Source organism: Somniosus microcephalus, chromosome 1 (assembly GCF_052327205.1).
Source record: "Somniosus microcephalus isolate GS21.2 chromosome 1, FLI_Smic_1.0, whole genome shotgun sequence".
Classification (NCBI taxonomy): Eukaryota; Metazoa; Chordata; class Chondrichthyes; order Squaliformes; family Somniosidae; genus Somniosus; species Somniosus microcephalus.
Genome location: NC_140987.1, coordinates 79,062,741 through 79,089,473, shown reverse-complemented (window position 1 = coordinate 79,089,473; position 26,733 = coordinate 79,062,741). Strand labels below are relative to the sequence as shown.

The 26,733-nt window shown below is 44.1% G+C and overlaps 1 protein-coding gene across 1 annotated transcript in view; it reads right to left on the bottom strand.

The window, feature by feature from the left end:
- Positions 1 to 813: 813 nt before the first annotated feature.
- fbxo10 (F-box protein 10) overlaps positions 814 to 26,733 on the bottom strand; it is an 81,582-nt gene continuing 55,662 nt past the window's right edge. The window contains exons 8-11 of the mRNA XM_085983631.1: positions 23,268 to 23,543; positions 19,439 to 19,749; positions 16,799 to 16,980; positions 814 to 3,291 (exon numbers count right to left, since the gene is read on the bottom strand). Coding sequence (XP_085839757.1) covers positions 3,105 to 3,291; positions 16,799 to 16,980; positions 19,439 to 19,749; positions 23,268 to 23,543 — 956 coding nt within the window. The 3' untranslated portion in view covers positions 814 to 3,104. The remainder of the gene's footprint in view (positions 3,292 to 16,798; positions 16,981 to 19,438; positions 19,750 to 23,267; positions 23,544 to 26,733) is intronic.

Here is a 26,733-nt window from a genome sequence, read left to right as displayed (position 1 = left end):
ATATATCTTCCTCCGCAGCCAATGAACAACTTTACACTTGCTTTTTTCAAGTGTAACTTCTAAGGACTTAACCTCACGGATTTCATGAATGAAATCCACGAAGTTCACTGCGCAAGCGCTGCCTGTGCAGTCGCATGCGCTCGAGGTCTGGAAATGCCGGCGTTCCCCGCATTCGCTGTTCATGCTGAACGCCGGCATTTCCAATGGCCAGAAGCGTGTGTAAGCCGACCGTACTCACGCTTCTGGCCTGGAATTTCTGGCCCAATAAAAGGTTCGGTACAAATGATTCAACTGTTCGTATCAAATATTTACTTGTTTTTGTGTAGCTTGGCTCAGTTGTTAGCACCGTCTTCAAGCTCCACTCCAGAGACTTGAGCCCATAGTCTAGGCTGACACTTCAGTGCAGTACTGAGGGATTACTGCACTGTTGTAGGTGCTGTCATTTGGTTGAGATTTTAAACTGAAGCTCTATCTTCTTGTTCATATAGTACCATGCACCTGAACAAGAGCTGGGGAGTTCTCCCAATATCCTGCCCAACATTCATCACTTAACCTCTATCAATAAAAAAACTACCGTAATTCATTTGATGTTTGTGGGACCTTGGTGTGTGGAAACTTGGTAGCCATGTTTGCCTACGCTTCAAAAAGTAATTGATTGGCTGTGAAATTTTAGATATCGCGAGGAAGTGATAAGGTGCTATAAAAATGCGAGTTCATTTTGTTTTGCATTGAAATACAATATGGTTCCAAATCCTATGCCCCAAATTGAACCAATTTGTAAATGTAAAATCAGAGGCTTCATGTGAGATGGGATTAGAAAAAAAAAATATTTATTTTTCATTACAAGCCAACAGGAAATTAGGTAATGAATAGCAATGGTGTTTTGATAGTAGCCTGCCAATCTACAGGAAGGCTCAAGAGAATTACCAAATGGTATAGAACCTAGGGAATTGAAAACTCAGTCCATGTATAACCAATTTTAAAAGAACAAGTGGATCAACAATGAATGGAGCTCCAAAATTTTAAGCAAAGCAAAACCAAAATTTGAGACTTGTCTAAAACATATGGAGGTACAATTAAGCTTCAGTTGGGGTGCAAAACAGGCAGGAGCAGATCGGTTGCCAGTTATACGCCCCAGCTGATACTTGTGCCGCTTGATTTTCCTTTCCTTAAAGCGGACAGTGTGTATAATGGCCGGGCGATCCATTATCGCCTGTTTCCTGCCCCCATTGCATTTTACTCCCCAGGTTTCTAGATTGTCAACAATTATGTTATTACCCTTTGCCAATTTTTTTCTTCCCAGTTCAATTTTTAAACGTGAATACAGCATCATACAATCTACTCACTGAGCTGAACAGAGAAACGGTTGTCACTGCTGGCAAGTCTGAGGCAGCTGTTCAAATTCTGACTCAAAAGTTATTCTAAGTTTCTCCCTTTGGAGTCATCCAAATAAGACAGGGATGAGTAAGGATCACAATGTGGGTAAAAGTCTAAAAGCAAGCATTTCTCCCAATCCTGCAAGGGGTGGGGGAGTTTCCACAGGGGTTCTCTTTCTCTCACCACTGCTCCTGTAACTTTGGTAGAAGAGCTACGGAAACCCCAGAAAAATGGCCAAGTCACTGGACAAGTGGGAAAACCGCTGTGGAAACTCATCCTACGCGGTATTTAATACCTACATGGTGGCCCTGAAATTCCACCAGGATTTTACTGGAATCCTACGCTAACGGGAGGCCAGGGGCAACCTCCAGAGAAATGGCTGAGGGTGGCCATTTACACTTTTTCTTTGGGAGTTTTTGCCGGTCCCTCACTAGAGTTTAAAAACCCTGTGGAATTTCATGGCCACAATATTTTACCAAGACTTGGATCACTATCAGCTGTAGTTCTGTTTGGCAGGTGATTTGAAATGGATCGACTATAAACACTGACTAAACACAGTCGAGTTTAACTGAAATTCCATAAGGTGGTGCTTAAAATATTTTTTCCTTTCAATTGGCCTCCGGGGTTTCCCTCAACATCATTCTGAAGCCCGCCTAGAGAGAGATGCAACAGGGGCCTGGGTGACTCTTCCTTCGGTCCATAGAAACCTACAGCCCCCTCACGCCCAAGAATCCTGAATCGGAATGGAATAAGGCCAGGGGGAGATTTCCTCCACGTGCTACGTGCAGCTAAATCGTACAAGCATTCTTTATAAATGGCTTCACGACACAGCTCACAGAAGAAATCGCTGAACATTTTCATATACTTGGGTTATCCTGGCACACCCAGGGTGCACCAATCACAACTTAAGCTCCAGTATTTAGCAAAGTGACCAGCATCAGGGAGCTTAACCTCTAAATTAGGTCCCCGTCAGGGAGCTGATTTCACATCAGCAATGCTTCTTCTGTGTACCACATTACAGACCAAGGTTCAAACCCAAGATCTTCCTGTTCTCCATGACGAAGTACAACACCATAGGATTCAGGGGAAGTGCACAATGTAAAAACTCTCCTTAAAAGATGTTTTTGTCCACCTCGGCACAGACAGCAGGGTCCGGTGTAACCAAGGTCTCAAACGTTCTTTTACTCTTAAAGATAATAAAACTTTAAGAGGAATTCAGTACTAGTCCACAAAGAAAATTAAAAACAAGTTTAACACAAAATGAAATGTTCTGCAGGTTCGCAAATCGGTGGAATTCCATTCATAACCACTGCCCGTTGAAATGTTAGGGGAAATATCTTATTTCTGTGTAGATATCGCAGGTTGGGAAACAGTCAGGTTCAGGGTAAAGGGCTTTCCTTGGTTGCATACCAGCCTGGAGTCAAAATACATGGATAAGATTGGCAGCTGTTAATAATGCAGACTGAGGTACGAAACCAGGAACTTTAATAAGCAGGTTTAAGCTTCTATTAGAGGGTTGCACCATATTATTAAACTCCAAATGGAGGTTAAAGTCAACAGTTATGCTGTTCATTGATTATATTAAGTCCAAGGTAGCCTGTAAAGCAGTGAATTAACAAAAGGTGTGCCCCAAGTTTCTTGTCCATTACTGAAAGCACATTTGATACATGAACTGAGGCATTAAATCTTTTTTCTGTGGCACGTTTTGTACCTGTTGATTTTCATCATTAAAGAATGGAACAGAAAATGCTTCCGTTGTCATGGCAGCCCCCTTCGACCCTTGCAGCTATTCGACTGGTCATGGATGCAACTCTTTGACTGGTCTTGACCGTGGAGGTGGCTCGATTTGATCCATCGACAAGTGGCCTCGCTGGAGGGTTGTCCAGTTTCCAGGCTACACCAGATCTACAAGAACTAACAGAAATGTTCCGTTAAGGAAAAAAGATGATGAATGTTGTTTACAGATCTCACTTGTCACAGAACACAAGGAACGGTGGTGTTCAACCCACAGGCTGATACAAATGAGACAACCATTACTCAGTCTTGTAGAGAAAGCTGAATGGTGAACCTTATTCATTCTTAAAGGATGACTTTGAGAATCTATCATTTCTTGTTTGCTGAAATGATGCTGTATCGTAGAAGGACTGAACACTGACAGTACCAAACACAGTAGGAATGGTGTGTAAAGCATATAAAACCTCCCATACATTAACAGTGCTGTCTAAGAAATATATCTAACTCCTTCTATCACTATCAAATTTTTTTTTTAAGCTGTAGGTTTGGAGCTCATCATGAATATACAGTCCCCAACACTTACACCATCCACGTTTAAATCAGGCAAATAGCACTAACCAATTTCCATCAACATTATTGTCAATTACAAAGTCACCACTTACAGCGTGTTAAGTGTCCCAGCTAGTTCGAACAGTAACAGGTGTTCAGTAAATTTGCACCTCGTTAAGGTTCAATTACCTCATATACTTAATCCCCTCTAAGTAGTGTCAGGTTACAGTTTGCAATCCATTGTTGACTTATAATCGCAAATTATGTAGATCACTTTTATCATAAACACGTATAATGAAGGGGAGTTATTGAAGCAAATCAAGTTTCCTTGCTAGGGTTCACCCGAAACGTCGACTCTTAATTTCTCTCCACGGATGTTGCCTGGCCTGCTGAGTTTTTCCAGCATTTTCTGTTGTTATTTAAGTTTCCCTGCTACCTTGGCGGAATCAAATTCATTAAATCGTCCAAGAAGCAAGATGAAAGGTGGTCACATATTTCCCCCACACATACTTGAGAGGAATAATGTCAAGAACTTTACAATGCTGTGCGAGACGGAGTGGAGTAGTTAGCAATACCAATTGAAAAAGGATTAGATATACGCGACTCATCATGGCAAGCGCTCCAAGGTAGTTACAGGACTGCATATAAACCAGCCAACGGATATAGCGGACAAATCAGGTTAGCACCAATGCGCCCGCTATTAGCGATGGGGACTGCATACAAACTGCATGTAATCACACTTTGGTATCACAACTAACCCTGAACCTACATCTTGTTATCTATTGCTAGAGGACATTAAACATGAGTTGTGGGAGCTCATGAATACTCTTCCGCTGCATAGGACTAACCACCCTATCCATTGGTATTAAGATGGTTACAGCCACGGAAGGAGCGTTCACATTGTGGCCTGTCAGACTGTTAATCAGCCTGCAAATCCTTCCACTACTTCACACTGTGCTCCAAGGGAAGAATGCAAAGATATGAAAACAGCAAAGTAGATAATAAGCTTTTTGTTAAAAGCAGAATTGTGTTGATACAGATGTGTCTCATTGATTTCCCACTTAAAAAAAAAAAGGACAATAACCACAGTACTAAGGAATAGCAGGTAAATGCCATTTCCAATCCTTAAACCTCTGAATGAAAACCATGGACGTCATCCAAACAAAATATCTCCTCATCCGCACAAAATTAATTTGTACTCTTGTCTTCAAATCCCATCTGGATGACATTTTTTTTGAACTTACACAATCACAAGCAATACATTTATGCCTATATTTAAAATTAGAATAGTCAAAGGGTTTGGGAGGGAAACATAGAAGATAGGAGCAGGAGTAGGCCATTCGGCCCCTCGAGCCTGCTCCGCCATTCAATGAGATCATGGCTGATCATCCAAATTCAGTACCCTGTCCCTGCTTTCTCCCCATATCCCTTGATTCCTTTAGCCTTAAGAAATATATCTAACTCCTTCTTGAATATATTTAATGAATTGGCCTCCACTGCCTACTGGTGAAGTAATTCCTCCTCATCTCTGTCCTAAATGGCTTACCCCTTATCCTTAGACTGTGACCCCTGGTTCTGGACTCCCGGACCATCGGGAACATCCTTCCTGCATCTAGTCTGTCCAGTCCTGTTAGGCTTTTATAAGTTTCAATGAGATCCCCTCTCATTCTTCTAAACTCCAGCGAGTATAAGCCCAATTGACCCAATCTCTCCTCATACATCATTCCTGCCATCCCAGGTATCAGTCTGGTGAATCTTCGCTGCACTCCCTCCATGGCAAGAATATCCTTCCTCAGATAAGGCGACCAAAACTGCACACAATACTCAAGGTGTGGTCTCACCAAGGCCCTGTACAACTGCAGCAAGACATCCTTGTTCCTGTACTCGAACCCCCTCGCTATGAAGGCCAACATACCATTTGCCTTCTTAACCAGCTGCTGCACCTGCATACTTACCTTCAGCGACTGGTGCACAAGGACACCCAGGTCTCGTTGCACTTCCCCTTCTCCCAATCTATTGCCGTTCAGATAATAATCTGCCTTCCTGTTTTTGCCACCAAAGTGGATAACCTTGCATTTATCCACATTCTAGTGCATCTGCCATGCTTCTACCCAATCATTCCAAGTCATACTGGAGTTTCTCCGCATCCTCCTCACAGCACACACACCCACCCAGCTTTGTGTCGTCTGCAAACTTGGAGATATTACATCTAGTTCCCTCGTCTACATAATTTATATATATTGTGAATAGCTGGGGTCCTAGGACCGATCCCTGCGGTACCCCACTAGTCACTGCTTGCCACTTGGAAAAAGACCCGTTTATTCCAACTCTTTGCTTTCTATCTGCCAACCAGTTCTCTATCCAAGTCAATACCTTGCCCCCAATCCCATGTGCCTTAACTTTACACGCCAATCGCTTATGTGGGACCTTATCGAAAGCCTTCTGAAAGTCCAAATACACCACATCCACTGGTTCTCCCTTATCTATTTTACTAGTTACATCCTCAAAAAATTCCAGTTGATTAGTCAAGCACGATTTACCTTTTGTAAATCCATGTTGACTTTGTCCGATCCTGTCACTGTTTTCCAAGTGCTCTGCTATTACATCTTTTATAATGGACTCTAGCATTTTCCCCACTACCGATGTCAGGCTTACCGGTCTGTAATTCCCCGTTTTCTCTCTACCACCTTTTTTGAATAGTCGGGTAACATTAGCTACCCTCCAATCCATGGGTACTGTTCCAGATTCCATCGAATGTTGGAAGATGATCAGCAATGCATCTACTATTTCTAGGGCCACTTCCTTAAGTACCCTAGGATGTAGATCATCAGGCCCTGGGGATTTATCGGCCTTCAATCCCAGCAATTTCCCTAACACCATTTCCCTACAAATACTGATTTCTTTCAGTTCCTCCCTTTCATCAGACCCTATGTTCCCTGACATTTCTGGGAGGTTATTTGTGTCCTCCTTTGTGGAGACAGAACCAAAATATGTATTTAATTGGTCTGCCATTTCTTTGTTCCCCATTATAAATTCCCCTGATTCTGACTGCAAGGGGCCTATGCTTGACTTCACCAATCTTTTTCTCTTCACATATCTATAAAAGCTTTTACAGTCAGTTTTTATGTTCCCTGCAAGCTTATTCTCATTCTATTTTCCCTTTCTTAATTAATCCCTTTGTCCTCCTTTGTTGAATCCTAAACTGCTCCCAATCCTCTGAATTACTGCTTTTTCTGGCCAATTTATATGTCCTCTCCTTGGATCTTATGATATCCCTAATTTCCCGCGTTAGCCACGGTTGAGTCACCTTTTTTGTTTTATTTTTATGCCAAACTGGGATGAACAAATTCTATAGTTCATCCATGCAGTCTTTGAATGTTTGCCATTGCCTATCCACCGTTAACCCTTTGAGTGACATTCCCCAATCAATCCTACCCAATTCGCGCCTCAGACCATCGTAGTTTTCTTTATTTAAATTCAGGACCCTAGTCTCTGAGTCAACTACTTCATTCTCCATCCTAATGAAGAATTCGATCATATTATGATCACTCCGACCCAAGGGGCCTCGTAGAACAAGATTGCTAATTAATCCTTTCTCATTACATAATACCCAGTCTAAGATGGCCTGATCTCTGGTTGGTTCCTCGACATATTGGTCCAGGAAACCATCTCGTAAACACTCCAGGAATTCCTCCTCCACAGTACACTTCAGCTAGTCCCACTCCCCCGCCCTTTCTCCGTAGCCCTGCAAATTTCTTTCCTTCAGATACTTAACTAACTCCCTTTTGAAAGCTGTGATTGAATCTGCCTCCATCACCCCTTAAGGCAGTGCATTCCAGGTCTTAACCACTCGCTGCGTAAAAAGGTTTTTTCTTACATCGCCTTTGGTTCTTTTGCCAATCACCTTAAATCTGTGTCCTCTGGTTCTTGACCCTTCTGCCAATGAGAACAGTTTCTCTCGATCTACTCTGTCCAGACCGCTCATGATTTTGAACACCTCTATCAAATCTCCTCTCAATCTTCTCTACTCCAAGGAGAACAACCCCAGCTTCTCGAGTCTATCAACGTAACTGAAGTCCCTCATTCCTGGCATCATTCTCGTAAATCTTTTCTGTAACCTCTAAGGCCTTCACATTCTTCCTAAAGTGTGATGCCCAGAATCCCGTGACCATCCCCCTCTCAAACAGATATACCGCTTTGGATATTGTTGGGGAGGATGGCTCATCAGGGGAAGGCAGCAGCAGCTAACTTCCTGGCACCATGGGTGGTTCTGCTGTACAGGACAGGAGGAAAAAGAGTTGGAGAGCTATAGTAATAGGGGGTTCTATTGTAAGGGGAATAGATAGGCGTTTCTGCGGCCGCAAACGTGACTCCAGGATGGTATGTTGCTTCCCTGGTGAAAGGGTCAAGGATGTCTCAGAGCGGCTGCAGAACATTTTGGAAGGGGAGGGTGAACAGCCAGTTGTCGTGGTGCATATAAACGATATAGGTAAAAAACGGGATGAGGTCCTAAAAGCTGAATATAGGGAGTTAGGAGGTAAATTAAAAAATAGGACCTCAAAGGTAGTAATCTCAGGATTGCTACCAGTGCCACGTGCTAGTCAGAGTAGAAATAAAAGGATATTTCAGATGAATATGTGGCTAGAGGAATGGTGCAAAGGGGAGGGATTCAAAATCCTGGGACATTGGAATCGGTTCTGGGGGAGGTGGGACCAGCACAAACCGGACGGTTTGCACCTGGGCAGGACCGGGACCGATGTCCGAGGGGGAGTGTTTGCTAGTGCTCTGGGGGAGGGTTTAAATTAAAATGGCAGGGGGTTGGGAACCAGAGCAGGGAGACAGAGGAAAGGGAAACAAGGATAGAAGCAAAAGACAGGAAGGAGAAAAACAAAAGGCGGCAGTTAGAGAAATCAAGGGTTTAAATCAAACATAGCCACAGTAAATAATAATTCTAAAAGGTCTAAGAGTGTTAAAAAAACAAGCCTGAAGGCCTTGTGTCTTAATGCGAGGAGCATTCGTAATAAGGTGGATGAATTAGCTGCGCAAATAGAGGTAAACGGATATATATATGATATGATTGGGATTATGGAAACATGGCTCCAGGGTGACCAAGGCTGGGAACTCAACATCCAGGGGTATTCAATATTCAGGAAAGATAGGTGGGGTAGCATTGCTGGTTAAAGAGGGGATTAACACAATTGAAAGGAAGGATATTAGCTCTGATGATGTGGAATCTGTATGGGTAGAACTGAGAAATACCAAGGGGCAGAAAACGTTAGTGGGAGTGGTATACAGACCTCCAAACAGTAATGCGGAGGTTGGGGATGGCATTAAACGGGAAATTAAGAGACTCGTGCAATAAGGGCACAGCAGTTATCATGGGTGACTTTAATCTACATATAGATTGGGCTAACCAAATTAGTAACAATACTGTGGAGGAAGAATTTCTGGAGTGTATACGGGATGGTTTCCTGGACCAATATGTCGAGGAACCAACTAGAGATCAGGCCATCTTAGACTGGGTATTATGTAATGAGAAAGGACTAATTAGCAATCTTGTTGTGCGAGGCCCCTTGGGTCAGAAAGATCATAATATGATAGAATTCTTCATTAAGATGGAGAGTGAAGTAGTTGACTCAGAGACTAGGGTCCTGAATTTAAATAAAGGAAACTACGATGGTATGAGGCGCAAGTTGGGTAGGATTGATTGGGGAATGTTACTCAAAGGGTTGACGGTGGATAGGCAATGGCAAACATTCAAAGATCACATGGATGAACTACAGAATTTGTTTAGCCCTGTATGGCATAAAAATAAAACAAGAAATGTGACTCAACCGTGGCTAACAAGGGAAATTAGGGATAGCATAAGATCCAAGGAGAGGACATATAAATTGGCCAGAAAAAGCAGTAAACCTGAGGACTGGGAGCAGTTTAGGATTCAGCAAAGGAGGACAAAGGGATTAATTAAGAGGGGGAAAATAGAGTATGAGAGTAAGCTTGCAGCGAACATAAAAACTGACTGTAAAAGCTTTTACAGATATGTGAAGAGAAAAAGATTGGTGAAGTCAAGCGTAGGTCCCTTGCAGTCAGAATCAGGGGAATTTATAATGGGGAACAAAGAAATGGCAGACCAATTAAATACATATTTTGGTTCTGTCTTCACAAAGGAGGACACAAATAACCTCCCAGAGATGTCGGGGAACATAGGGTCTAATGAGAGGGAGGAACTGAAAGAAATCAGTATTTGTAGGGAAATGGTGTTAGGGAAATTGACGGGATTGAAGGCCAATAAATCCCCAGGACCTGATAATCTACATCCTAGGGTACTTAAGGAAGTGGCCCTAGACATAGTAGATGCATTGCTGGTCATCTTCCAAAATTCTATAGACTCTGGAACAGTTCCCATGGATTAGAGGGTAGCTAATGTTACCCCATTATTCAAAAAAGGTGGTAGAGAGAAAACGGGGAATTAAGCCTGACATCGGTAGTGGGGAAAATGCTAGAGTCCATTATAAAAGATGTACTAGCAGAGCACTTGGAAAACAGTGACAGGATCGGACAAAGTCAACATGGATTTACAAAAGGTAAATCGTGCTCGCCGAATCTACTGGAATTTTTTGAGGATGTAACTGGTAGAATAGATAAGGGAGAACCAGTGGATGTGGTGTATTTGGACTTTCAGAAGGCTTTCGATAAGGTCCCGCATAAGAGATTAGCGTGTAAAGTTAAGGCACATGGGATTGGGGGCAAGGTACTGACTTAGATAGAGAACTGGTTGGCAGACAGGAAGCAAAGAGTTGGAATAAACGGGTCTTTTTCTGAGTGGCAGGCAGTGGCTAGTGGGGTACCGCAGGGATCGGTCCCAGGACCCCAGCTATTCACAATATATATTATATATAGCTGATCTAGACGAGGGAACTAGATGTAATATCTCCAAGTTTGCAGACGACACAAAGCTGGGTGGGCGTGTGTGCTGTGAGGAGGATGCCGAGAAACTCCAGTATGATTTGGACAGGTTGGGTGATTGGGCAGAAGCATGGCAGATGCACTATAATGTGGATAAATGCAAGGTTATCCACTTTGGTGGCAAAAACAAGGCGGCAGATTATCTGAACAGCAGTAGATTGGGAGAAGGGGAAGTGCAACGAGACCTGGGTGTCCTTGTGCACCAGTCGCTGAAGGTAAGCATGCAGGTGCAGCAGGCGGTTAAGGCGGCAAATGGTATGTTGGCCTTCGTAGCGAGGGGGTTCGAGTACAGGAACAAGGATGTGTTGCTGCAGTTGTGCAGGGCCTTGGTGAGACCACACCTTGAGTAGTGTGTGCAGTTTTGGTTGCCTTATCTGAGGAAGGATGTTCTTGCCATGGAGGGAGTGCAGCGAAGATGCACCAGACTGATACCTGGGATGGCAGGAATGACGTATGAGGAGAGATTGGGTTGATTGGGCTTGTACTCGCTGGACTTTAGAAGAATGAGAGGGGATCTCATTGAAACTTATAAAATTCTGACAGGACTGGACAGACTAGATGCAGGAAGGATGTTCCCGATGGTTGGGGAGTCCAGAACCAGGGCTCACAGTCTAAGGATAAGGGGTAAGCCATTTAGGACTGAGATGAGGAGGAATTTCTTCACCCAGAGAGTGGTGAACCTGTAGAATTCTCTACCACAGAAGGCAGTGGAGGCCAATTCATTAAATATATTCAAGAAGGAGTTGGATATATTTCTTGAGGCTAAAGGGATCAAGGGATATGGGGAGAAGGGACAGGGTACTGAATTTGGATGATCAGCCATGATCTCATTGAATGGCGGCACAGGCTCGAGGGGCCGAATGGCCTACCCCTGCTCCTATCTTCTATGTTTCTATAAGCCTTTGTAACTGCTTTCTCAATCTGCCCTGCCACTTTCAACGATTTGTGCACACATACCGCCAGGTCTCTCTGTACCATTTAATTCATGTCCTCTTCTCAATCTTTCTACCAAAATGTATCACTCCACACTTTTTTGCGTTAAATTTCATCTGCCACGTGTCCGCCCATTTCACCAGCCTGTCTGTCTTCCTGAAGTCTATCACTATCCTCCTCACTGTTACTATACTTCCAAGTTTCGTGTCATCTACAAATTTTGAAATTGTGCCCTGTACACCCATGTCCAAGTCATTCTTCTTCTTATCGTGTCCACGGACAGTCTATACATAGCCCAGCCAGAACTGGACACATTTTTGCGCCTTGTTGTTGAATTCGGCAAGATCTGCAACAGTGCAGGGTTCCTCTAACGATGGGCATTGCAGGAGATGTTGCATAGTCTGTGCCTCAGTTCCACATTCACAAGTTGTCGGGCTGGTTGAATATCCCCATTTGCTTAGTGACACCTTTGAGCAACCTACACTGGTCCGAAGTCTGTTAAGGCACTTCCAAGTTGCCCAGTTGCAATTAGCTCCTGGGGGAAGGCTTTCATCAGGTAAAATTTCCATCGCTGGGGGTTGTTCAAGACTGGCGAGCCGGTCTTTCCACAAGGCGATGTGGGCTTCATATGAGGTTGATTGTAATGGAACAACACTGTTCATGAAGCTCTTCCTTGACTTTAGGCAGCTGGGTGTAGGTGTATGACAATGCAGAGGGAGTCTCTCATCTGATATTTGACGGAGTCACTCTTTCTTGCTGGCTACCGTTCTTCTTATATCAGGGGGAGCGATACCCGCCAGGATATATCGGCTGTTGGTGTTTGTTGGTTTTAAGCAACCTGTGATAAATCGGCAGCTTGCATTCAGAACAGCATCCATCGTCTTGGCATGAGTAGACCTTTCCCATGCAGGGCAGGCGTATTTGGCAGTGGAATAGCAAAGAGCAAGTGCACTGGTTCGCAATGTTTTCGGGCTTGTTCGTGAGCTTATTCAGGATGTTGTTTCATACACTCACTTTTGCCTTTGTCTTCTCGATGTGGTTCTTGAAGGTGAGGCATCGGTCAAGGGTGACTCCTAAGTAGATAGGGTGCTCGCAATGCGTCAGTGTTGCTCCACACCAGGTTACTTTCAGCTGGCGTTTGGCTTCACGGTTTCTGAGGTGGAATGCACAAACTTGCGTCTTTGATGGGTTTGCGCGAAGGTGGTTTTCTTCATAGTAGGATTTTAGTCCCTCCAAGACCTCAAAGCATTTTCTCCACGGTGTTAAAATCAGTGCTTTGGGCAGTGACACAGAAGTCATCAGCATATATAAAACGGCATGTAACACCATCTATAGGTTGGTCATTTGTGTAGATGTTGTACAGCAGCGGTGCAAGCACGCTTCCGAGGAAGACCATTCTTCTGAATACGCCACCTGCTGCGCTTCCCACCTTGTTCAACATAGAACCGGCGATTCTGAAGCATGCTTTCTAACAGCTCTGTTAAGTGAATCTCTTTTGTCATCTCTAGAATCTTGCAGAGGAGACGTCTATGGTTCACTGTATCGTATGCTGCTGACAGGTCTACAAAAACAGCACCTGTTACCATCCCTTGCTCAAAACCATCTTCGATGTGTTGTGTGAGGTTGAGCAGTTGGCTTGTTGTTGATTTGCCGGGGCGGAAACCTGCTTGCTCTGGAATGATCTTCTCATCTACAGTTGGTGCTATCCTATTGAGTATGAGGTGTTCAAACAGCTTATAGGCGTGGCAAAGCAGTGAAATTGGCCGAAAACTCTTAGGATCTGAGGGATCTTTCCCAGGCTTTAATAGTGCTATTACATGTGCCTTTTGCCAGATATTAGGTAGCTTGTGTGTTGCCAGGCAGTGGTTAAACAATTGTAGGAGCCATTTCTTTGCTTTCTGTCCAAAATGCTTTATCTGCTCCATTGCTATGTTGTCAAGTCATTAATATAGATCAAGAAAAGCAGTGGTCCTAGAGCCAACCCCCGGTGAACACCACTGTATACCTTCCTCCAGTCTGAAAATCAACCGATGCCACACTGTTCTAGAGCCCCCTCCGAACCTCATCACCTTCAAGTGCAGATCACCACAGGGTGTGCCAGATTGGTTAACTTATCGAGATATCAAGCCCTTGAATTGAGCCCACGCCGTTCAAAACCCTGTGCGTTTGCTCGGAGATCCAGTTCTATGAGAAAAGCCTAGCTGAAATTCGGAGTGCAACACTTTTCCACTCACAGCACGGACTCAAATCCCAATTTCACTATTCGAGTTCAGTAGGCTGTAGGCAGATTGGGCTGAACGGAATAAGTGCTTGAACTGTGGCCAGCATGTGCATCTTTACCAGTGTATTAATGCTAAGGGAGGGTTTAGACCAGGAATTTTAATAACTTTAAACTTCTATTATAAAGTCACACCATACTAGTAAACTCCTAACCGAGAGCTGCCTATATAAAGGACCAAACAGTTTCAAGCACTAAAGTGCCGATTCCTGAAGCTCCCCCAATGGTTTCAGTAGATGGAAATATACTTAAACATAGAAGATAGGAGCAGGAGTAGGTCATTCGGCCCCTCGAGCCTGCTCCGCCATTCAATGAGATCATGGCTGATCATCCAAATTCAGTACCCGGTCCCTGCTTTCTCCCCATACCCCTTGATCCCTTTAGCCTTAAGAAATATATCCAACTCCTTCTCTAATATATTTAATGTATTGGCCTCTACTGCCGTCTGTGGTAGAGAATTCCACAGGTTCACCACTCTCTGGGTGAAGAAATTCCTCCTCATTTCTGTCCTAAATGGCCTACCCCTTATCCTTAGACTGTGACCCCTGGTTCTGGACTCCCCGACCATCGGGAACAGCCTTCCTGCATCTAGTCTGTCCAGTTCTGTTAGACTTTTAAAAGTTTCAATGAGATCCCCTCTCATTCTTCTAAACTCCAGCAAGTACAAGCCCAATCGACCCAATCTCTCCTCATACGTCATTCCTGCCATCCCAGGTATCAGCCTGGTGAATCTTCGCTGAACTCCTTCCATGGCAAGAACATCCTTCCTCAGATAAGGCGACCAAAACTGCACACAATACTCCAGATGTGGTCTCACCAAGGCCCTGTACAACTGCAACAAGACATCCTTGTTCCTGTACTCAAACCCTCTCGCTACGAAGGCCAACATGCCATTTGCCTTCTTAACCGCCTGCTGCACCTGCATGCTTACCTTCAGCGACTGGTGCACAAGGACACCCAGGTCTCGTTGCACTTCCCCTTCTCCCAATCTATTGCCATTAGATAATAATCTGCCTTCCTGTTTTTGCCACCAAAGTGGATAACCTCGCATTTATCCACGTTATAGTGCATCTGCCATGCTTTTGCCCAATCACCCAACCTGTCCAAATCATCCTGGAGTTTCTCGGCATCCTCCTCACAGCACACACGCCCACCCAGCTTTGTGTCGTCTGCAAATTTGGAGATATTACATCTAGTTCCCTTGTCTAGATCATTTATACAGGAAACTTTCGTTTAACCGGAGGTTAAAAGTCCGGAAAGCTCTATCTACCGGCAAAATTCAGGATCCATTTTCTATAAGTTTTTTTACTTCTCGTTGCTTTTTTTTCCCCCCCAGTCAGGCTCTGCAAGGTCTGTAGCTAAGCAACAGCTTCAGCTAGAGACGCTTGCAGCTGCAGCCGACTGTTTTGAAGCTGTTGCTAAGCAACAGGGTTTGTTGATTCACACGGAGCTGAAAAGCTCTATGTTTTAACATTGCCGCTGGTTTATACGGCAGTTTTGATCTAACGGCACCAGCTCGGTCCCGTCAATGCCAGATACCAGAAAATTTCCTGTATTGTGAATAGCTGGAGCCCAAGGACCGATCCCTGCAGTACCCCAACTAGTCATTGCTTGCCACTCGGAAAAAGACCAGTTTATTCCAACTCTTTGCTTTCTGTCTGCCAACCATTTCTCTATCCAAGTCAATACGGTCTGGCGCAGCACAGGAAGATCCCACACTTGATCTCTGGCCTCTACTGACTTAAGCGATCTGAATTACAGCAGCACCAATTAGGCTAGGCATGCATCTCCCCTTCCTCTAAGGCTGGGAAGGTGACACAATAAAGCAGGGTGATTGCTATGCAGTGAATTTATAGTTAGGGGTCCAACAATAGAAACAGAGCCAGTGTGGGTAGGAGTGCTATGACAGGATCCATTTTATGGTATTTTGTTAAAACTTACCCAGCCCTCAAGTGTTAAAGCTACGATGAGAAGAGTGAACAAGCCTCACAGCTCAGCTGCTGGGGAGCTGCCACAAGCTGCCTGGCTCTGATATTTCAATGCGCCCAACACTCGAGCAGGGCTGCCACATACTCCAAACTGTGCCACCTCACATGATCAGGCTCTATTTCCATCTCTAGTGTAGTGATTTATGAGGTTTGAAGGACTTCAAGCGAATGACTAAAAATATTTGTCCTTCGAAGCCTGACAAAGGAAATATGATTTCACTGATGCATTAGTCTCACACTCAGGTAGACAAAAAGATTCCATTGTATTATTTCGAAGAGGAGGAGAGTTCTCCCAGTGTCCTGGCCAATGTTTATTCCTCAACCAACATCACTAAAAAACAGGTTAACTGGTCATTTATGGGATCTTGGTGTGTGTAAATTGGCTGCCGCGTTTCCCTACATTACAACAGTGACTACACAATAGTAATTCATTGGCTGTAAAGCACATTTCCATGTCTTGAGGTCGCGAAAGGTGCTTATATAAATGCAAATTCCTTCTTTAAAATCAGAAGTTCCACCACCTCCTTGGCACTTGATGGGCTGCCCACATCCCAAGAACAGGTGAAGGTCATTACAGTTGCTGTTATGAGGTGGTTTTCTATTACTTTAATTATAAAAGGTTTCACACAAAGTTGAAAACAGGCAAGTTAATAGGATTGCTGAACAATTCATTTCATACGCATCAGTCCTACGAGATACATTACATGCTTTTTTTTTTAAATATAGGGCTGCAATTCATGGGTTGGGGGAGCGAAATTCCGACACATGTGCTCACCCCCACCCCCCCCAAACTAAGAGCCCTGAGATGGAAGATCTCACCTAACCTATCTCAGCCTGAAGGTGGGAGAGCACAGAGAGAAAAAAATAAGCAGGTTGGAGAAATGACAGCACAGCAGGAGGCCATTCGGCCCATCATGTCTGTGCCCAAGGGAAATAAAAAAATAAAAAAAATCTATAAATAACAAGATCTTACTTTTTGCTGCAGGCTAAAATTTCATTGCTTTGGACAGTACAATTTTCCGAGTTTTCCGTTTTCTCTAAAATGGTCTTCCCTATTTTTCCTCTGAAGATTTGATTTTCTTGCACTGCTCCCTTAGCTTGGTCCAAGATTGCAATCCCATAGTCGTGAAGAGATTGGATTCTGTTCTTTGTCACCTGAAGCAAAGCACATCGAAGTGTTATCTCACAGACCGCTCCCATCTCTCCCCATCCCACAGTAATGCTCAGATACATTCACAAAGCTCCCCTGATAAATTGACTGCTTAATTCAAATTATCTTCTAAATCAAATTATGTTAATTCAAACTGAAATCGAGAGAAAGAAAAACCACACTTCTGAACTGTTTTATTTCAATTGCTTAATTCAAACTAATGGATAATTAAATTGTTTTCGAATCAAAAGCAACTTTGAATTAATAAGAAATAACAACAGAAAACGCTGGAAAAACTCAGCAGGCCAGGCAGCATCTGTGGAGAGATGAGTTTTTCCAGCGTTTTCTGTTGTTATTTCAGATTTCCAGTATCCGCAGTATTTTGCTATCGTATTTGAATTAATAAGAGTCGGCTGTAATGTCAGATGGAATACTTAATAAAAAAAGACGATCGTTAGAAATGAGAATCTGGAATTTGTGTAGATATGTAGCAACCAAGGCGTCAGCTGTGGCTCAGTGGCATTCTCGCCTCCGAGTTAAAAGGGTTCAAGCGCTGCTCGAGACTTGCACACATAATCCAGGCTGCCACACTAGGGCAGTACTGAGGGAGTGCTGCATTGTCGGAGGTGCCGTCTTTCGGATGGGGTGTTAAACCAAGGCCCTGTCTGCTCTCTCAGGGGGACGTAAAGATCCCATGGCACTATGTCAAAGAGGTGCAGGGGCGTTCTTCTGGTGTCCTAGCTGATCCATCAATCAACGTCACTAAAACAGATTATCTGATCATTTATTTCATTGCTGTTTGTGGGATTTGCTGTATGCAAACTGGCTCCGGCGATTTCCTACATTACAACAGTGACTACACTTCAATAAAGTACTTCATTGGCTGTGAAGCGCTTTGGGGTGTCCTGCAGGCGTGAAAGGCGCTATATAAATGCAAGTAATTTCTTCCTTTCTAACTCCAAATCATTAAATCGGCAGGCTTGTGATACAAATATATAAAAAAAACTTCTGGCAAGCAGGAGCCTCAATCTCCATTTACTGCAGTTATAAAATGTAGATGAGGATGCCCTGGAAAGACAGCTTTTGTTTATCGCGACGCTCTAGGTTTGATGTTGCTGCAAGGGTAGAGGCTCGGCAACACCCTTATAACGTACAAGCAACTCTTTTCAAACCATCATCAAACAGCTAGGAACACATTGGAAAGTATGACACAGCGCTCTCTGGCAACTGACTCAGAAGGACAGCCTCCGACTGGATCTCCTAGTAACAGCCCAGATCGCAGACCAACAAATCATTAAACTTAAGTCTCTTCTCCAGTAATGTTTGGGTTCAGCAGGTAAATAAGGCCCGTTTGTTTCTGTCCCTACCTCTACTTCAGAAATCAGATATTCCGCCAGCCTCAAATGTCTGTCAGGAGGTGTATGTTGCACATCCACCCCACTCACATGTTCTTACATCCAACTGCGTTTTGGAGTTCCAGCAATTTCCGACCCGGAGGTGGGCAGTGTACCAGTGCTGCAGAGGGGGGGGGGGGGGGGGGGGATTTTGAAAGCTATTGCTGTATTTACAGGGCAGCAGCAGCTTAAAGTTTAGTTGATTTTCAATTGCGGCTGAGTTTGGTGGGAGGTGGCGGATGCAGCCATTCCAAAGCAGTGCTGTACGGAGAGGCCAGGCTCCATGCCGAATAAAATTTCAACAACAACATCGGGTGTGGATGCATTTCAACATCCTTATAAAAAGACTGTGCAGCACTGTTCTCTCATACCCATGCATTCCATAACTAAATGTTCAGCCTCCTATGGGTGGTTAGCACACAACATTCGGCACTTTCCCCTAAAGTCACTTTTCTAGCAGAATCTGCAAATATCTGCCTTGGCTTAATGGTAGCATTTGTGCTTCTGAGCCAGAGGGCATTAGTTCAAGCCCCATTCTAGGACTTGAGCCCATGATCTAGACTGACATTTTAGTGCAGTCTTTCTGATAAGACATTAAACCGAGGCCTCGTCTGCCCTTACAGGTGAATGTAAAAGATCCAACGGCACTGTTCAAAGAAGAGTTGAGGAGTTCTCCCAGTGTCCTGGCCAATATTTATTAACCATCATTACTAAAAACAGATTATCTGGTCATTGCTGTTTGTGGGACCTTGCGGTGTGTAAAATGGCTGCCGCGTTTGCCTATAAAACAACAGTGACTGCACTTCAAAAGTAATTAACTGGCCCCAATTTTAACTGGGGACCAGAGTTTTGGAGTCAGTACATAACTCACCTACTGCAGTAAAAAAGAGACACAGGGTATTTTAAAATCGATGGGTAATGCAGCCAAAGTAAGCAGCACAGAGAGATGGAGGCATATTCGGATTACACTCTATAGACACAAAATACTGCAACTGCATGTTCATAGAAAATAATGGTCCGGTCCTCAAACATCACTAAAGACAGTTTAAAATTCTGATGGAGAACCCACCTTCATATCTGCATGCTCGAGTAGCTGTAAGCCACACCCATGGTTTCCCAGGATGTCATTCTCCAAGACAGTCCCTTCTCCCTTTGAGGTGACACCATGGCTGCTGTTGTCATAGATACCATTGCCCCGAAGTTCAACTTTGCATCCTGCTTCTACAAGAACTCCACCTACACTGTTGCAGGTGATGCTGTTGTTTGTGATGTGGGTGAATTGACTGCTCTGATAAACTGCAATCCCATTGTCATGGTTGGCGTGGACTGCGTTGGCTATTATGTTGAGTGTCTCGCTGCTTTTTATGTAGAGTCCAGCAGCTGTTGAGAAGAAATTAGAAGAAAAAGAACAGTCAGCACATGAAACTACAGTAGTGATAAACACACAGGCTGGAACAGTAAAGAGTAACTGGGTATGCAATTAATAATCTCTTTCTACAACCAACCTGATGACATTACAGCTGAAGTGCTATCCAAATGCTCTGATAATTCCAATTACACCATTATGGGGGCAGCATTACCACAAGGACTGCAGCAGTTCAAGGAGAAGGCCCACCACCACCTTCACAGGGCAACTAGGGATGGGCAATTAATGTGGTCTGGCCAGCATCACCCACATCGGAACAGGAGCAAGCCATTCAGACGCTCAAGCCTGTTCGGTCATTCTATTAGATTATGGCTGATCTGTACTTCAACTCCATTTACTTGCCTTTGCCCAACAAAATTTCATCGATCTCAGTCTTAATAATTTCAATTGACCCAGTATCCACAGCCTTTCAGGAGAGTACACCTGATTTCCACTACCCTTTGCATGAAAAGTGCATCCTGAGAAAACAAAAGCCTGAGCGCCATACTACTGGGGCAAGTTAATGGTGGGAGAATGTATTGTTCCACAGTGATAATGTATCAAGGATGCACTCGGCCTTTGTAGCAGGTTAATTAAAAAGTGACAGCCCAGACAACAATCCATACTGCAAACCATATGGATCCACAATACTGGATACCATCTCAACAGTACATTGAAGGCCTTCCAGTGGGCACCACTTTCTATATAGTTAAACATTTACTGGATTCAAATTGCTTTGCTACTTTCCAGACATGACAGTTCACGTTTACTTACAGGCGTCTTACTTTGTTGGAGATAACAGAATGCATTTGGGGATCAATGGAGGTCTTGCAGGCCGCCAATCAAACTCTCAGGCCAGTCCGCCAATAATGTACCATAACTTTTTGAACTCTGATTACCACAATGATGGCGGAGACAGGATGAGAGAGCAGTCAGTTCTATAGTAGCTTTGAGTCAGTGCGGAGATGGGAAGCCACTTGACACCCTATGAACCATTAACTATGCCACCGAGAGACACATTTAGCAGACTGCATAAAATATTCAAGTTAATACCTCTATCCTGGAACAATTGATACCACAAGAGATAAAGCACCTTAGTGCTCCTCATGGGCCATAGTTCCATGGAAAGATTCCAAGGAGTTGTAGATATTTTTTTTAAATTATTCGTTTATGGGATGTGGGTGTCACTGGCAAGGCCAGCATTTATTGTCCATCCCTAATTGTCCTCGAGAAGGTGGTGGTGAGCTGCCTTCTTGAACTGCTGCAGTCCATGTGGTGAAGGTATTCCCACATGCCGTTAGGTAAGATGAGAACATACACAAAGAAACAACCATTGAGCATCCAAAAGAAAGATATTGAGATGGTAAAGATGCAAACCTTTTTGGGAGCCCTTAATGGAGTGCCAAAGATGATCAGATAGCACTGTCAAACACACCCTGTACTCCTAGATCAGAGGCAGGGACAGATGCAATCCTACAGGGGATCTATTGAGACAACTTGAATAAGTGGCAAAATGAACAATCAGCAGTGCATTAGATGAAACCCAATAGGCTAGGGGCTGGCACCTTCTCCATACATCCACAAGGCTCAAATCCTCACAGCAATAATAGTGTGCTGGTCTATTCACAAGGGAGGATATACATTGAATAAAGTGACGGACAAATGGGCATAAATCCTCCCTGCTTATCTACCGCATATTCCGAACCATGATCAATGATTTTTATGGATGATAATTGCCATCCGAGTTCCTCAGATGTAGCAAAACTGCAAATGTCTGTGTGGCAACGTCTAATACGCATCATAGGGACGGCAGAGTGCCCTACTGGACACCCGTGGCTTCAAATGTGCCTCCGCCTCCTTCCAGGTGTGCTGCAATGGGGAATTATGGAAATAGGGTGAGGGAAGGACACAGAGTACAACTCCCTCGCAACCACCTCATGCAGCAGCAGTCAAACAGGGGGCTGAGCTGCTCAGTTTCTTGCCTGCGGACTTGTGCGTACACACGATGTTTCCTTTCACCATCACTTCTCAATTCCCTGCCCCTTCAGCCTTGGCAAAGGCTGCTAATTGTTGAGGTGACACTTTCTAAAATCTTTCAGAATTTCTGTCACGTCTGTTGTGACACTTTCATTGAATTGTCAATATGGAGGGGGGGATACAATTCCAACTCCAACGGGGGAGCAAAACAAGGGCAGTGGCAGATCGGCCGTCCATTATACACCCCGGCCAAAAGGAAAGGAAAATTGGGCAGGCTGTATAATGGGTAGCTGATCTGCCACCACCTGTGTTGCGCCCCACCAAAGTTGAATTTTAACCCCCAACTTTTACATTTTACTTTCACACAATTTCCCCTCCCAGGGGACTGATCCAGGAATTTTGGGTGCTGTTCACATTACAGGGGGGCAACTGAAGTCAATGGAAATGAAAATCGGGAGGAATGTAGAATGAGCGGCTGAACCGACATTGCCTGTTTTATGTCAAAGTCAAAATTACCCCCTACTATTCTTAACGATTTAGAACTGACATACACCAGTAGACAAAAACTGGCCCCATTATGTTTTGCACGGTAGTGTCCCTGTCCTTCTACCACAACCCAATGCACATGGAACAGAACATGGGAGATTTGCTAGTGGTTATATAAACACCTCACCAAAGGCACCTCTTCCAAAATAAAATTGAAGCCCGAGAATATGTAAATATAATTCAGTACAAAAGCATACATAGAATTTACAGCACAGAAACGGGTCATTCGGCCCAACAGGTCTACGGTGTTGTTAATGCTCCACACGAGCCTCCTCCCACCTTACTTCATCTCACCCTGTATCAACATACAGGAAACTCTCTTTTTACCGGCACCTAAATAACCGGAAATCTCTCAACCGGCAACATTCAGGAGTAGGTTCAGGTAAGTTTTACTTCATATTAGTGGCCGTGTAACCGGGGTTCCTGGATCTGTGGCCGTGTAACCGGGGTTCCTGCACCTGTTGCCATGCAACAGGGACGCCTGGATCTGTGGCCGTGTACGGGGCTCTCGTACCTTACTAAGTATACCTCTCTGTAATCCGGACTTTTTGATCAACCGGCACCACGCCGGTCCAGTCGGTGCCGGATAAAAAAAGTTTCCTGTATCTTTCTATTCCTTTCTCCCTCATGTACTTATCTATCTTACCCTTAAAATCATCTGTACTATTTGCCTCAACCACTCCATGTGGTAGCGAGTTCCACATTCTCACCAGAGTATTTTGTTTCCATGATTTTATTACAAGAAATGTAATGGTTTTATTTCCAATAGCTACTTCTTACAATTTCCAATATTATATATTCTCCATCAGCCAAACTGTGATAATTTTTTTTAAATTAAGTTATCCTACCCTAGCTTTGTGACCAATTAGGATGTCTGAAAACATTTAATACTCAACCTTTGAAACCAATTGGTCACACATCTCCGACGAACTACTTACACAAGTTGCTATAAGTTTGATCATCCACTTACCACCGTTGTGATTGATGTTGTTAAACTCAATCAGTGCCACGGTGATTGGCTTGTGCGACGTGTATCTCTCCTCATCACTGTCAAAGTCGTTTTCCCAGTTGACGATCTCCCCATCATCATTGAAGTTCTCATTGCCTCCTTGGTTGTTGAGGTAGTCGTTTGCGTCATCCTTACGACAGAAGACAGCCACTCCATAGATGCTGTTGCGGCTGATCTGGTTATTGGCGATGTGGGGGAGACTAGAGGACATGACCCACACACCACAGCCCTTGTTACCTGCACAGACATTTACAAATGAAATTAAATTCTTAATCGAGATTCAGAAAACAGTGAACAGCTTTATTCAAGATGCTTTGTCCTTTCTGATTTTCTGCTCTCTTCTCTCTGGATGTGTATAACCCATGCTGGAGTTCGGTTCCATCAGTACCCCCCAGTACCTTGTGTGGTAGCTGATCTTCATGTGGGAGGTTAGGCAGCGAGTGTGGTGACATGATCGTTGAGACCGACTCCATTCGCACACACACATGGACCTTCCCAGCTGCCATTCCGTTGACGTTAGCTACCTTGGCACTAATTGGGAGGTGAACCCAAGGCTGTTCTGGTCACTGTGGCGGGGGGGGATTTTAACCCTTCCCACCCAATGTAAGTAAAGTAAGCAAGTAAAGCATCACCTTTACATTGTGATTGAAGTCTGGCTGAATGAGACTAAAACAGGATGAACCACAGGGATGGATTGTCAATATGAAGCACTAAAACCACTGCTTATTCAGAGTTTTCAGATATCAGCCTCTTTACAGAAAACTACAGGGGTCAACACAAGTCTCTAAGAAACCCCCCGCTATTGAAATTACATCGAGTCTACAGCACAGCAACAGGCCATTTGGCCCAACTGGTCTATGCTTGTGCTTATGCGCCACACAGGCCTCCTCCCACCCCTCTTCATCTAACCCCCCTTCTATTCCTTGCTCCCTCATGTGCTTATCTAGTGTTCCCTTAAACGCATCTATGCTATTTGCCTCAACGACTCCTTGTGGTAGCGAGTTCCACATTCTAACCACTCTCTGGGTAAAGAAGTTTCTCCCGAGTTCCCTATTGGATTTATTAGTGACTATCTTATATTTATTGCCTCTAGTTTTGATCTTCGCAGAAGTAGAAAAATTTTCACCATGACTACCCTATCAGACCCTTCGATTATCTTAAAGACCTCCATCAGGTCACCCCCCTCAGCCTTCTCTTTTCTAGAGAAAAGCACCCCAGCCTGTTCGGTCTTGCCTGATAATTATAACCTCTCAGTTCTGGTATCATCCTTGTGAATCTTTTTTGCACCCTCTCTATAACCTTTTTATAATATGGAGACCAGAACTGTGCACAGTGCACACCAGAAATGACATGAAAGTTATAGAATAAAACAGACATATTAGCATGCGTCATTTTCAATAGTTGAAGAGACTGATTGGAGTCCAATTTCACTGTGTAAATGTAAAGCCTCATTAATTTTACAAATAAACCTTACGGCAAAAAAGCAGCATCTGTTCAATAAAGTGCCAGTACTCCCTGATCAAAAGAAATTCGACATAGGTGCTCAAATTTCATTCAATACGATTATAAGCTTTAAGCGTAAAAGCTCTGCTAATCAGCAAGGTTAATTTCCTACTCTGACTGTGTGATGGCTGTGAAGGAGGTTGTTAACAGAACAGACTCATTTGGAAACCATGCAAATTAAATTAGCGAGGTTGACTGCACTGCATTCTCATCATGGCTGTGGAACTCGCAATGCAATTTGGACTGATCACAGTGGGGCTGTTTACATGAAGTCATTGTGAATTAATGACACATTTGTCGAACATTCAGCAGTCCTGTGCATAAAAACAGCGCAATGGCAGAAGATGATGTGATTAAATTTGCGAGGGTCTATCAACAAGTTCCCATCCAGTCAATAAACCAGTCATTAATTTGTCAAGCAAAGAAAACAAGGGAAGCTGCTTTTAGTACGATAGCAAAATACTGCAGATGCTGGAAATCCGAAACAACAGAAAATGCTGGAAAAACTCAGGTGGTCAGGCAACATCCGTGGAGAGAGAAACAGAGTTAACGTTTCAGGTCGAAACCCTTTGTCAAGACTGAAAAGGCACAGGAAATGAAACCGATTAAGAGGCCAGTTTGGGGGCTGGGAGAGAACAAAAGAGAAGTGAAGAGACATTAAGAGGTATTCAAAACGGGACGAGATGGTGATAGGACTAGTGGAGACAAAAGACGGCTCTAGATTAGGTGTGAAATGCGCTGGCAGAATGGGAGACAGCTGCCATGTGGGAGAGAAAAAAAGGGGGGGTGGGGGGAGGGCCAAAACAAAGGTGTGGATAAAAAAATAAGTAAAAATGTAGTGGGGGCCGAGGTTATGATCTGAAATTGTTGAACTCGATATTGAGTCTGGAAGGCTGTAAAGTGCCTAATTGGAAGATGAGGTGCTGTTCCTCGAGCTTAGGCTGAGCTTCCGTGGAACAATGCAAGAGCCCGAGTACGGTGAGGTCCGAGTGGGAATGGGGCGGTGAATTAAAGTGACAGGCGACCGGAAGCTCGGGGTTATCCTTACGGACTGAACGGAGGTGTTCCGCAAAGCGGTCACCCAATCTGCGTTTGGTCTCCCCAATGTAGAGACCACATTGTGAGCAGCGAATACAGTATACTAGATTGCAAGAAGTACAAGTAAATCGCTGTTTCACCTGGAAGGGGTGTTTGAAGCCCTGGACAGTGGGAAGGGGGGAGGTATAAGGGCAGGTGTTGCATCTCCTGCGCTTGCAAGAGGAGTGGACTAGGGTGTCTCGGAGGGAGTGGTCCCTACAGAATGCTGAAAGGGGAGGGGAAGGTGCGTTTCGTGGTGGGATAAAGACAGGTAAGAAAGGCTCTTTGCTCCATCTTAGGGCAACTGGCCAGAAAGGCCCTAGTGTCATAGAATCTTACAGCACAGAAGGCAGCCATTTGGCCCATCGTGCCTATGCCAGCGCTTTGAAAGAACTATTAAATTTGTCCCATGCCCCTGCTCCTTCCCCATAGCCCTGCAATTTTTTCCTTTTCAAGTATATATCCATTTCTCTTTTGTCCCAACCACATCACGACATCCAATTGTTTCTTAAATGATCCCAGGGTTTTCACCTTCATTACTCTACCTGTGAGTCCATTCCAAGTATTGATCATTCTGTGTGAAGAACTTCCTGACATCAGTCCTAAATTTGCCTTTTACCAGTTTGAACCAGTGTCCTATTTTCTCACTCTCATGATTTAGTTTGGAGCAATTCTCTAATCTACCTTTTCCATGCAATTTACTATCTTACACCTCCTTTCCAGGCTGAAAATCCAAGGTTTCTCTAGTCTTTCCCCTTAACTCACACTCCTGACACTTGTGGGGGGGGGGGGGGGGGGGGGGGGAAAAGAGTGGCGGGGTGTGGAAATAGCCTCATGGTTCTTCTCT